The sequence below is a fragment of the Typopeltis vanoorti genome, chromosome 14, assembly GCF_054136105.1.
Source record: "Typopeltis vanoorti isolate ZY-2024b chromosome 14, IOZ_Tvanoo_1.0, whole genome shotgun sequence".
In the NCBI taxonomy this organism is placed as follows: domain Eukaryota; kingdom Metazoa; phylum Arthropoda; class Arachnida; order Uropygi; family Thelyphonidae; genus Typopeltis; species Typopeltis vanoorti.
Window position 1 is genome coordinate 34,747,621 of NC_143562.1, and position 14,186 is coordinate 34,761,806.

At 35.4% G+C, this 14,186-nt stretch overlaps 1 protein-coding gene across 10 annotated transcripts in view; it reads left to right on the forward strand.

Annotated features, from left to right (window-relative positions):
* Positions 1–14,186, forward strand: part of LOC150099360 (NADPH oxidase 4-like) — a 268,482-nt gene that overhangs the window by 205,101 nt on the left and 49,195 nt on the right. For 9 of the 10 annotated variants that reach the window (XR_016549355.1, XR_016549356.1, XM_090403808.1 and 6 more), the window contains 3 exons: positions 3,315–3,414; positions 5,032–5,151; positions 11,642–11,753. Coding sequence is in view for 7 of the 10 variants with exons in the window: in XM_090403808.1 (XP_090259934.1) it covers positions 3,315–3,414; positions 5,032–5,151; positions 11,642–11,753 (332 nt within the window). In the remaining 3 variants the exon portion in view is untranslated. The remainder of the gene's footprint in view (positions 1–3,314; positions 3,415–5,031; positions 5,152–11,641; positions 11,754–14,186) is intronic. The other variant, XR_016549357.1, reaches the window with a different exon arrangement.

A 14,186-nucleotide genomic window follows, 5' to 3' on the forward strand; every position in this document is an offset into this window, starting at 1 on the left:
GCAGTGGCACTATCACCTCCTCATTCTTACTTGCCAATTTAGCAGTTTTCTTGGCAATTTTACAACTTTTGCAATGTATCTCTGAACTTAACTCTCTCTCTCTCTCCATTCCAAGTGTCCTACCCAACTGCTTGCATCCTCCACCTCCTGGAGTTAAGTTCCAAAGTTCCAGCAGTGCAGCACACCTCATTCCATCTCCTCTGGCCAGAGTGCATAATTTACCCTTGGCAATTAGACTGGCATCTTCCATTCATTTATCTGTCCAATCACTAACCATTTGAAATCCTCTTGTAAAAACAACATATCAAAGCCCTCTGCCACTACTCCTGCTGATTTAGCATAATCAGAAAAAAAAAAATTGACTACCTCTCAAACCTTGACTGATATCATCAGTATATAAAATAAACAGCATCCACAGAGCAAAGTTCTGCAGTATGTCTGGGTGTTACTTTGCAACCCCTTACACAATTTGCTGGTTTCTCTGGGCTGTCATTTAATTATCCACCGATGTTCTTTTCAATTGTAGCAGTAGTTTGTCATGTAATATTCTATCAAATGCTTTTGTAAAATCTATAAAAAGCATCTTCTGTATAAGCATCTTCTCTGTTCAGTACAATTGTCACCTCTATTATAAAATGCAACTAAGTTTCTAAAGCAAGAACTTTCCTAAGATTACTATTCCAATCAGTCTTATTTTGTATTCTATCTCTAAGCAGTCTTTCTAACTTATTCAGTTCCACATCAGTTACAGAAACTGACATGTAGTTGTCACCACACAGATTCTCCCTTATGTAATGGTCTTATTTTTTCCTTCTTTCCACTCTTCAATGACTTCTTGTTCTTGTTTATTCATATCTTTGAACAGTAAGAGTCACTGTTAGTTCTTTTGCCCACTCCCTTAATATATGACTATATTTCACTACTTGCTCCCACAGCCTCAATGGTGTAGCTGGGGGGGGGGGGGGTCAAAGTGCCACCTGGCACTTTGTTTTTAAGAAATCGTGCTGTACTGTCTATAGAACAGCAACTGAGTGATGAAATAGATTTCGGCAATGTCATCGACAATTTTGCTAACAGAAAAGCAAGAAAAATAACATTTTAGAATGTTGGAATTAAAGTTTTACTTCAAAAATGAACATAGTGTTTTAATTTATTTCCCTATATGTCGTTTTGACTTTTTGTAGTATTTTTGGTGTGTATTGAGAGGGGCAGTAAACTCAGGGTCTGCCCCGGGCAGCAAAAGCTCTAGCTATGGCACTGCACAGCCTTATTAACTCTAGCTGACCTTTAATTCTAAACACTTTATGTTCATAATGGTCAGTCTCTCCTCTTCCTTCCTGATTGTATTTAATACTACTGCGCACTCCCACAACATGAAATATACCAACAATGCCAAATATTTCAACTGTATCTTCAGCAGATATGACTCACAACCTCCAATAACTCAAGTCAGTCTTCTGACTTAATCTGTTCAGTCTAGCAACAATATGATTGGCATAAATTTATGGGATATGCATTCCACTCATCAACTATTCTTGTTACATTATTATAAAAGGTGACCATATTACTTTAATGAGATAATCTCTGAACAAATCTGTACTACTTATCATAAATAATATTACCTACATCTGTTTACTTCTGCTGTTTATATGCTCTTTTAATTTTTCAGAAAAAATCTTAACAATGGCAGAAAAAATAAAACTATTGTTAGATATATGAAGAGCCAAAGGCTTCAATTCAGCGACATATGACTTGTTTAAGTTAAGGGATATTACATCCCATATCGTTTCTTAGCCGAATAAGAAACTCAAAGTGTTTCATGCCAAATATAGTAGAAACTATATTCGGCATGAAACTATATTGGAATCGCCGAACTTTATATATTCGGCATGAAACTATATTGAAATCGCCGAACTTTATATAGTTTCTACTATATTTAGCATGAAACTCTTGAAGTTTCTTATTCGGCTAAGAAGCGATATGGGATATAATATCCCTTAACTTAAACAAATAAAACTATTGTCTCCATTTTACCACCACCCTTATGCAACAGCACTTATAGTTCACCCACCATTTCTAGATCCCTTCTTGGCATGGTGCCAAGAATAGTCGATTCATGCTGAAGGGGAGAAAGAAATGAAGGATGTACGAATTGGTTGCCAACATGCGAAATCATGTGCTTGTCTGTCGCTGTACTAGTACTAGCTTGATTTTTGTTGTTCTCTTTTTGCATTATTTTTTTATTATTAATTTGTATGATGGATCCAGTACAGTCAACAAGTTCTATTGTTACACGTTTCAGTTGCTCTTGCAAAAGAATATTGAATAATGTGCTGACATTCTGCGAAAAAGAATCGTCAGAAGGCCGTCTTCTTGTTCCCCTTTCTCAAGTCATAAAACGTGCAAGTGCAATTGTGGGCATATCGGGGTCGACTGTTAAAAGAATTTGTAGGGAATCAAAAGATGAAGGTAAGCCAAAATTTAAATCTCCTAAAAAAAAGCGCCAGAGAAAGAAAACCATCGAAACCGTAGCTTTGAATAATTTTGATGTAGACGTTATAAGAAGAGCTATTCACGAATTTTACGTGGTCGAGAAAAGAGTGCCAACTGTTCCGAAATTGATTCCTGTGCTTAAAGAAAAAATTAATTTTCCTTGGAAAAGAGAAACTTTAAGGAAAATACTTCATGAAATCGGATTTTGTTTTAAAAAGTCCCAGAATGAAAGGAAACTTATCATGGAGCGAAGTGACATTGTTTTATGTAGAACGCAGTATTTGCACGTATTAACACTCTATGTACATTTTTCCAACTGTTATACAAGCAAAATAGTTACACTTTAAAAGCAGCAATGTTCATAAAAGAAAAGCTAAATTTTCCGACCTGTAATAATAAACAAACTCAGTTTGTTTATTATCACATCCCAGAAGACAGACTGATTACCCTATTATCGGAATGGATTCTCCTTTTTCTGACATGCGCAGAAGTGTTTCGAGGGACCTCAAATCGGTGGGCGAACTATACCCTTCTTTCTTCAGTTGTAACACTTTCATTATCACTAGGCATTTCAAACCTGAGACAGTTTTGAAATTTTGTGCTGAGACAGCACAAATTTATTTAGGCTTACTGTATTGTTGGTTATAGCAAAGTATCAGTAATTTTTAGAAGGATAAATAGTGAACTGTATGAGTTAATCTATGTTCATACATACTGTAGATTAGTTCATACAGCTAATGTTGTTATTGTTGTTTTGTTATTTTTTTTTTATATAACAGTAGTTATATTTAACTTTTTATTATTTTATTGGTTGGTTATAGAAAGCTTGGAAGATCGTCTCCTGATGGAATTCGAACATCAAATGAAAATTCCAGTTGAATCTACACAGGACTCTAAAGTCACTGATAGTTTGATAACCAAGTGAGCAGCATTATTTTTTACCTTTTTTTTTTTCATAATTTTTTAAGGACTTGGCTTTTTTTTTTTTTTTTTTAACAGACTAAAATATTATTATGAGAATTCCAGCATTTCCATAATCCAATGTATGAAGGCTTGAATTGGTGGATGGCTTGGGCATTGGAATCCTGTTTCTCAATAAACCTGTGCTGTTTAGATGCCCACACCAAGCATAGGATCAACATGCAGTGATGGAACTGAATTATAAGAAATTGATGACGCTGGGGATTTATTATTATTATTATACAGGCACCTCCACGGAGTCCAAAGACTCATCATGGAAGACCCAAACCTACATCACCTAAATCCTCCTTATCTATATCATTTCTTCTGAAGCTAAATTGGTCATCAGGTAAATGCTCTTCTATTTTTCTTTTTAATATAGCAATAGATTACTCTAGTTAGGATTTTAAGACTCTAGGGTAGGCTTAACATTTGGTTATCTTCAATGCTTGTGCTCAGGCATTTTTCAGTACTGCTAACATAATACTTTGCTCAAAATTTGTTGGAATTTCTCCAATTATGTACATTTGATTGATCATTATATTTGATTATATCCACTGCTTTACATGTTTCATTCTATTATTCTTTTACTTTTTTAGGCTTCTCTTTCATCATCATGTTTCTATATTTTCTATGCTCCTCTTGGTTTTTTTTGCTTTTTTGTGCTTTCTTCTTTGTGTCATTAGTTCTGATATTTCTCCAGTGATCCATGCTGCATTGTATATATATATATATATATATATATATATATTGCTTATATTCCATTTTTTTCTTCTTTTCCAAATTCATTTTTGCCAGCCTGGTTGGCCGAGTGATACTGCATCCGCATTGTTACTTTTATCCCTTTCACTTATTTTAGTATGTGAGGGATTGCTAGATTGTTAGGTTTTCACTTGTCATAATGCACTTAACAAATTATATCTTACATCTAGATCTCACATTGATGTTCTGGAGAATCTGACGTGTCTTATATTGTATTAATGTTACGGCGCAAGCCCTTACATCTTCCATTGTGATAATACTCCATGTTGCAAAACAATGATGTAAATATATAGTCTGAAGGGAATAACACTGGAACACTGTTGGCTGAGTGGTTAGTGTATCCTAATTCCGAATTCATCCTACAGATATAGATATATGAAGAGTATGAACCAGAATTTGGAATTAGGATATGACCAAGATTCATCAGTACAACTTGAACTTGAGCTAAGGAGGAGGAGGAGGAATGGAGCATAATACTACCAGCTTTTTACCAGAAATCAATAGCGTCTTCCATGACATATTAAAGCAGCTATGAATCCTGCTCAATAAAGACATGATTTTTTATATCTGCATTATAGTGTTTATTGTGTAACATACCTAATAATATCACATTTTTCATTTTCTATAAAAATTCTTTTAACGTTTAGTAAAATCTGAAATTTATACTTCTTTACTAAGTAAAACCACTTTTTTTTTAAATTTGTAAATTGAAAGCAGAAGATAAGCTACAGTTCATATTTTAGAGCTTAAGACAAATTTTATCTAAAAAATGAATACATGTTTGAAGAGTATAGCTATTATAATTTTTATTTATAGGTTATATGTTGATGGACCATTCTGTAGCAGCACTGAAGATATATTGAAATATAGAATTAGCATCTGTATTGCAGGTGGAATTGGCATCACTCCTTTTGCTGCTATCTTTAACTATTTGAGGTGAGTGATGAATGTCTGATTTGATGGTATTTATTATTTTTCCTATTATTATTATTTGACACCTCCAGAGAGTCCTAAGACTCATTGAGAGAGGGCACCTACTCTACAACTCTCCGTCTCCACCACTCAACTTCATCCACAAACTGCCTCATCTACACCAACGCCATCTACTGTCCACCATCACCACTGTTATTTTCACAGACAATCACAAACATCCATACCCATGGTGGGATTCGAACCCGCAGCCTTTTGGCTGGAGAGCAGATACACTAACCACTGAGCCAACCAAGCCAGCTATCAATTATGGGGTCATAAAACTCATTGTGGGAAGTCGCCATTAGACAACACTGTCTGTTATACTACTCTTTAAATTCATCTGCAGTTTTCCTTTTACCACCCTTTCTGGCAGTGCATTCCATTCTGCTATCATGTACAATTCAAAAAAACCTATTTCTTACCCTCTTACTACTTCCTTTTGCAACTTCCTGCAATGGCACCTTGTCCTTGTTCCTTTCTTCCTCTCATTCTACCATTGCATACTGAATGAATATAGTAACAGTTATGTTACTATATTTTTGAGAATTTCTCTGATAGTTCAGTCAAAAGGTTTCTGTGCATTGCAGTATACATATGTTGTTTGAATGCAGAGTCACTTTTGGGACTTCTCAAGATTAATTAAGAGAAGACCTCCTGCCTATAGGGAGTAAGAGATATGATCCCATAGCACACTTTTTAGTAGTTATTACCTGAATACTGAAAAATGAGGATGGGCTGACAGCTTTGGACTTTGCCAGCCAAATTGTTTTCTGTATTGAACTGTGTGAAAAGCCTTATAGAAAGCTTACAGTTTCACTTGGTTACAAGGTAAATCATACTTGCCAAGGACGTATATTGTTATTTAATCTTTTATCCAAATGTAAGAAACCAAAGTTTGTGCATGAAGTATCTTCATGACTAGGCTACTTGCATATAGAGGTTGATGACTTCACATAAGTTGCCTTAGTATTCCATAATACAAAGCATACATCCTTTCAGACATGTTTAATGCTATGCATTAAGGAGGGGTCACAACTCAGACCAGTTTTAACCTTTATTGAGGATTTTATTGGTTCAGTGTCCTCAGGATCCCAAAAACTCATTAATGACCTAAAAAAAAAAAAGCCACTCTCTCTCATGTAGCTCAAAAAGCTGTTAAAAAAACCTCATTAGTATCTCTTCACTCTGTCCAAACTATGCTGAACCTCAGCTTTTCACAACTGTAGACAAGCCTGCCAACATGCTAAGCCTCAGCCCCATACAGTAACAGCAAAAAACCTACTACACACCAGACATTGGCTCTGCATGTTAGCAGTCAAGACAATGGCATTCAAAGGCCCAATGCTCCACTAGAGAATGGGAGAAGACCCCCCTCCATGGGCAACTCCCAGACAAACAATTAAAAATGTCATCAGTGGGGACTAGACTCAGGAAGATACTAAGGTTAAATTAATGCAGAGGTCATATATTTCCCATATACAAGGTGTATCACCTTATTATTAAAACACTCTGGATCAGAGATAGATGTAGAAAGGGTTTTTTTTTTTTTTTTTTTTTTTTTTTTTAAATTTGGTTATAAGATAAATTATACTTGTCATGAAATTATCTTCATGTTTAATCATTTATCCAAGTGAAGTAAAACAAAGTTTCTGGGTGATGTATCTTCACAACTAGGCTACTTGCATATAGAGGTTGATGACTTCATATCAGTTGCCCTAATATCCCATAATTCAAAGCACATAGCATTATGCATGTAAAAAAGGACATGCATAATGATGCTATGCATTAAGGAAGGGTCACTACCCAAACCGGTTTCAACCTTTATTTAACTTTTATTGAGGATTTTATTGGTTCAGTGTCCTCAGGATCCCAAAAACTCATTAATGACCTAAAAAAAAAAAAAAGCCACTCTCTCTCATGTAGCTCAAAAAGCTGTTAAAAAAACCTCATTAGTATATTTTGTCTCTTCAGAAGAAAATATATGGAAAATCTGTATTAATTTAAACCTTGGTATCTTCCAAGGTCTGCCTCACAGTGAAAAGACTTCAGTAAAGGTTGAAACCAGCCTGAGTAATATCCCTCTCTTAATGCATAGCATTATGCATATCTGAAAGGATGTGTGCTTCACATTATGGGATACTAAGTCATTTTATGTGAATAGCATATATATACACAAGTAGCTTAGTCATGAAGATACACTAGTGTCCAAAACCTAAGGATGAACGCTATTTCTGAGAATTGCAACTGCAAATTCAGACGAATCAGCCTGTGGTAATTTGTATAACTGACAATTTCAATCGAGTAGAAAGTGGGTTCAAATTTTTGAATTACATGCAAAAGGGTCACCTGGTAGCACGCAACAGGATAAAAGGCAAAAGGCTGCATTAAGAATTATACTTGAAGGAAGCTCTTTTCGTGAAGGAATAAAGTTGCAAACTTGGATGTCTTGTACCATCTCAAAATCATCTAGATGATTTCACACAGGAAAGAGTTATTGAAAGGCTTGAAGAAGGCCACAGAATGATATTGCTTGCCAGAGAGTTTGGAATCTCACATTGTGTTGTATCCAGGCTCTTGGCAATGTTTCAAATCAATGGAATGTGTTCCAGATGTTTGCTAGGAGGCTGCCCTCTCTCTACCATGGAGCATGAAGACAGATTTTTGGTTATAACAGCAAAATGTAATTGATGCACCCACAACAGGTCAGCTTACGAGTCGGTTCCATTCGAGCATAGGCATGTAGATACCTTGACAATCTGTGGCAAGACACTTGTGACAAGTAGGCCTGTATACTTGATGGCCTGTAGTCTGCAGCCCTTTATCCATAACTTATTGTAGATCATGTTTTCATTGTACCCATGGTATTGTATATCAGTGGTATTGTACCCATAAAAATTGTACAAGACACAAATGGGCTAATGTACTCTTTACAGATGACAGTCGTTTTAGTCTTTCCTTTGATTCTAGATGACTCTTGATGTGACATTAAAGTGGCACTGCTTACCATCACAAGAATGTTCTTGAAAGGGATAGACACAGCCAGGGCCGGATTTAGACTTGCTGAGGCCCTAAGCTATACAAAATCCAGAGGCCCCCTACTGTTTTAAATTACATCAGCTGGTCTCAGAAAAATTTAAAATATATACGCCTTTTTAATATATGAAAATATATTGTCTTTTTAATTTTTATTAAAAAAATAATAAAGTATGCGTTAACAAAATCACAGAAAGCAAAAATATAGTTAATCCTTAGCTTATGGACACCAGTGTAATTCACACACAAACTTTATTTGCTCACACTTGGATAAAAGATTAATGAAGAATATAATTTCTTGTCATCTTTAATTTAATTTATAACCAAGTGAAAAAACTTTCTACATATATCTCTGATCCAGAGTATTTTAAAAAATAACTTGATGCACCTTTTTACTACTTATATATGGGGAAATATATGATTTCTGCATTGATTTAACTTTGGTATCAGTTCTTATGCGAAAGGGCTTTGAATTATTTGCAAATTATCCCCTAACCTATTTATCTGCCTGGCAGCAAGATCCTGCAAAACAAACTTTCCAAAACTATGCTGAGCAGGTACATTTTTTAAACTGACTGCCACAAGCCTAAAATGGGCAAGACAAAGTCTCAATGATATCCCAAGTTCATTACAGTCTACTGCCTAAATATCTCAAAAAAAAAAAAAAACATGCCAAATGGGTATTTTTTTAAAAAAACAAAACAAAGCAAACTTAATAGTAGTCAATAGCCCCCCCCCCCAATGGACAAGCCAAGTTTGTTAGTCTACCACTTAGCTGTAGACTAAAACAAACAAATGTCCCCCCCCCCCAAAAAAAACTTACTAGTAATCAATAGCCCACAATAGTCAAGCCAAGTGCTCTGTAATCATCACCATCAGTAGTTTCGTACAAATCCGAAAAAGGGATAAAAGACTACAGGTCCAATCAATCATGCCAGAGCAGTCAACTTTGTATCTTCCTGGGTCTGACTCTCACTGAGGGCATTTTTATAATGTTGGTCTTTGGTCTTACTTCCTATGAGAAAAAAACAAAAAAAGCTGTATTTCACACAAAAACTTTTATTAATACAGCTTGTGTACAAATTCCAATCAAAAAGTATGAAAGAACAATCAACCTCTAAAGGCTATCATTTTTAAACAAATATTTCATGATCTAAACATGAAATATTTGCACACAATCATCTGTGTTAATTTATCTTACATAAGAAAAACATTTTTTAACTATCAAAATATAATTAGAATGAAATCTTTTATAATATTTTATAAAGCTTTTGATGGGCTACTGGTTTTGCCATACGATTGGCTACCAGAAGGCAGAAGGATAAAGGCGCATGAGCTTATTTTATTTTCAAACTTGGGCACATTCATTATAGAGAAGTTGAAACAATAATTCCAAATAATCTATACACTGCAAATAGACTAATTTTTGTTAGGTTACCATATGAGTTTGTTGCTTAATATGTTTAAAAAAATATTTTTTTTTTTTTGAAAAAATAAAAAGGTAAACAAGAAGAACAAAGGGCTCACAAATTTGAGAAAAATTTAACAAAGGGCTCACGCGAGCCCCTTATAGCTCACCACTGGTGGTAGGTCTTTGCCCATCACTAAATGGAGCCACCACCTGCTTTTCTGTCCTGGAGTGATTCAGGTCAGGAGTGATGAGTTTAGTGATCCTTTCAGGTCGCTCACTGAGTTTAGATCCTACAGCTGTTTTTGACCTCTCTTTTTGTACCTCTGCCTCTTTGATCCTCTAGTTATTCATTTCACTCCAAAAATGTATCTTCCTTGATCGTAGGTGTAATTGTAGGTGTTCCTACAATTTCTTCTATTCATGATATAGTCCCTAGCTGGCTCCTAAGTTTATTGTAATTACTTGTCCTGTAATTTAACATTATTATTATTATTGTATGGGCACCTCCATGGAGTCCTAAGACTCATCGTGGGAGATCCAAACTATCAACACGAGAACTATTGTACCTCTCCTTGAAACCATTAACAGACAAAGCGCTCACAGCTGACTCAGGCAACTAATTCCATTCATTCATTCACTACCCCTCTAAGCAAAAAATCTAGTCCTCACACCCTTGCCAACCACACTCTTACTCAACTTCCAGGGATTACTTCTTGCCCTGCCATCTCTAGCTAAGTGCTAAAATATTTCCTTTGTATTAATCTATAAAATCCTTTAAGTAAAATGTTTTTATCATATCCCCCCTTTATTCACCTATCAACCAACTTTTGCAACCCACAAACCTCACTCTATCCTCATAGGGAGTATTTCACAAACCACTCATCATCTTGGTCACTCGCCTCTGGAGCCTCTCCACCACTTCTTCATCCCTAAGAAACCCCGGTGACCAGACCTCAGCACAGTTATTCGGATGTGAGCATAGTAATCCACATGAATTCCTTTCTTCTTGGAACTAGCACATGCATTCTCATTCCCAAGTCAAGAGACCATGTTATTGTTCTCTCCAAATAAGAGCAGTGATGACACCACATTCATAATGATATCCTAAGATCATTGTCTCTCAAAAATTCCAGAAAGTCCATTACCATATGAGAAGACAATTTCTCTTTTCAGTCTCTGTTATCATAATTGAAATCTCCCATTTTAATTTCCTGTCCTGCATACTAGCTAAATTAATTTGCTTAAACAGATGATACTCATTCTCACCCTCTAACATTCTACACTTGCAGCAACATCTACCTCCAATTCACACAATGCATTCCCAAAGCCACTGGCACTTTCTCTTCTTGTTCTCTCCTCTCAAGGAGTGAACACACCTTGTCTACTATCATAAGTAACATCCCCCCCCACCCACACACACACACACTCCTTTTCCTCCATCCTCCATGAATATGCTCTATCACTTTATCCTTTTTTTCTGACAAGATATCATTTTCTGTTATTCATATTCAGGCAAGCTGAATCTTTCAAGGCCATGAACTCTTATCCACCCCCAACCATTTCTTATACTTATAGATTTATAGAAGCACAGCAGTGACTTTGCACTATTCCTATTACTTATGCTTCTTGTTCTCACTAATCACTGCTTTACCGTATCATATACTATCCAGAGCTACTATCCTTTTACACAACATTCTTGCTGTGATGTCATTCATTATCACTTCTCACCATTATACTGAGGCAATGTGATCACTGTTCCCTACCTCACTCCTCTGATACACAAGCTTAAATCTTTTGCTGCTCAGTTGGTGCTTTTTACATCTTTTGTACCAACTAACACTTATCATTTCATCTATTCTGTGACCTTTCTCTGTTGCCAAAATTGCACTCAATATCTTCCCTAATAATTAGAAAATCTATTGGACAGGAGCAGGTTGGGGAACCAAAATAAAAGCAAACTATACATCAGATTGTTGCTGCCAATTTTCTTATCTGTTCATTTTGTTGTAGAACAGGTGTCATGAAATTTGAGAAGATGAAAAGACTTCACTTCCTCTGGGTTTGCAGAGAGATTGAATCATTTTGTTGGTTTGCAGAACTACTAACTGATCTCTATGAGAAGGTAAGTAAAATAGCATATCACATGTTCTGTAAAATTGTTGATAGGAAACCAGTAATAATCTAAACTTATTAGATACTGAGTACTCTCATTATGATTATTTTGTTTTAAATGAAAGCACTGACATGATTTGCTAATTTAGCATCATCATCATTGGGGTCAATATAATTAGAAAACTTACCTAAGTGGATTTTTATGTAAATATATATTTTTTAAAAACACAGTTTCTGTTTTCTGTTCCCCTTTCTTCACACATGCAGTGCAGGTAAGCCTTTCTAAGTATGCTCATCACACTGTTATTATTATTGAACTAGGAAGCAGTATCTGCTCCATTTGAAGGTATGGCAGTAAAGTAATAATAATTTATCTAACTATCGTATTCATCGGGCATCTTCCCAACAGCATAAAAATAAACCTTTATTCAGCCTATAAAAAAGGGTGACAAAAGTCAATCATCAAACTATCATCCCATTGCTCTCACCTCAATATTTCCTTGCATTACCAAACAACTAGAAAAAGTGACGGCAGTTCTTAAAAAGTTCTGTTTTATCAAATCTTCTATATGAAAAATATCTTCTGCTACTGGTACATTCATAAATAACCATTTTACACCCAAACTAGCTGGAATGGCAGGTTGTTTTACCAGTTCCAAGTACTAAGTCTAGATAAGTACTTTGAGTGGATGACTTGAGTTATCCTACTTAGGTCCTCTTAAAGTACTTGGACTTTAAAGAATTTACATATTAGCCATACTGACTCTGTCATAAAAAATTCTCAGAGTACAAAAACTCTCAATGAGGCCATTCCTGGAAGTTGTAAGAGTGCTGTGAAGAAGGATGTGTGAGAGTAAATTTTTTAAATGAATAATTGTGAGTGAATAAGGAACATGCTGTGAATGCAGGGAATTTTAAGGTTCTATAAGATAAGCTTGTTGTCAGTTAAATGAACCTTCCACGATGAGTCTACCGACTCCATGGAGATGTGATAATAGTGATAAAAATAATAATAATATTTATGAATGCAGTAACAGAAGTGCTATTTCTCATATAGATTTGATAGAACAGTACTTTTTAAGCACTGTCTTCACTTTTCCTGCTTAGATTATAATCTACAATTATGGATTATTGGATTACCTTGCCAAACAAATTGTAGATAAGTTCATTTGTTTCCTTACAAATGGACCAAGTAGGACTGATATTCACTTCTGAGTAAGTGGAGGGATCCCACAAAAAAAATATAATAATAAAAATAAAATAAATAGCCTTTATAGTCTGTTACGTTATTGATATGTTCTCTTTATATACCATAGTATTACAACACTGTAGATTTTTAAGATTTTCCCATTTCAAATAAAGTTCATTATCGAAATAGAAACAACAGCTTCTCTTTCTAAACATGTAAATCATTAAAAATGCAGTAGGCAATGTATCATTTGATGTCTATAGATGACCCACTGACAAAAGTTCATCATTATCACATTAAACAATAGTGCTATCCATATTTCAGGAGAGGCTGAGATAAGAAGAAAAAAGAATTTGAGTTTCTCTACAAGAAATAAATAATTAACCCAAAGAGTGTCGCATATAAGTGCTAGTTGGCCAAGTGGTTAGTGTATCCACTCTCCAGCCAAAAGGTTGCAGGTTCGGATCCTGCCGTGGGCATGGATGTTTGTGATTGTCTGTGAAAATACTAGTAGTGGTAGTAGGCAGTAGATTGTGTTGGTATAGATGATGATGTGGTTCACTGGTTCGGTGGTGGATTGAGTGGTGGAGACAGAGAGTTGTAGAGTAAATGCCTTCCCTCGATGAGTCTTTGGACTCCATGGGAGTGTCACGTACTAATAATAACAATAATAATCTTTCATAATTTTGCCAGCTTGGTTGGCTGAGTGGTTAGCATATCCGCTATCCAGTCTGTGGGTTCGAATCCCTCCATAGCCATGGATGTTTGTGATTATCTGTGAAAATACTAGTACTGGTGGTGGACAGTAGATGGCATTGGTGTAGATCAGTGGTTCTTAACCTGTGCAGTAGTCCGCCTCCCCTGGGGTGCTGAGGGGGAGGGATGTAAGCATTATAATACTACTAATATAATAAAAGCAAAAAATTCCATATTTAATCTAGCATCCCTATTTATATTGTATGTTTGGCAACACTGTTCAGAATATTGTATGTCTGGCAATGCTGTTCAAATTTATTCTCTATTTATTTTTTAGAATTTTTACATTGAAAGTTAAGTAATTGGGCTACTTTTTGGTCTGAATTTTCTACATAGAAAATAATTAATTTGGGCTATTTTAGCAGAATCCACTACTTTTAATAAGCTTTACCTGCTACTTTTCCTAACATATATCTGACAACACTGGTTTGCAGTTTACATCTAGCCCATGGTATCGTGTGGTATACTTTGTCGATATTATGTAGCAATATTATGTAG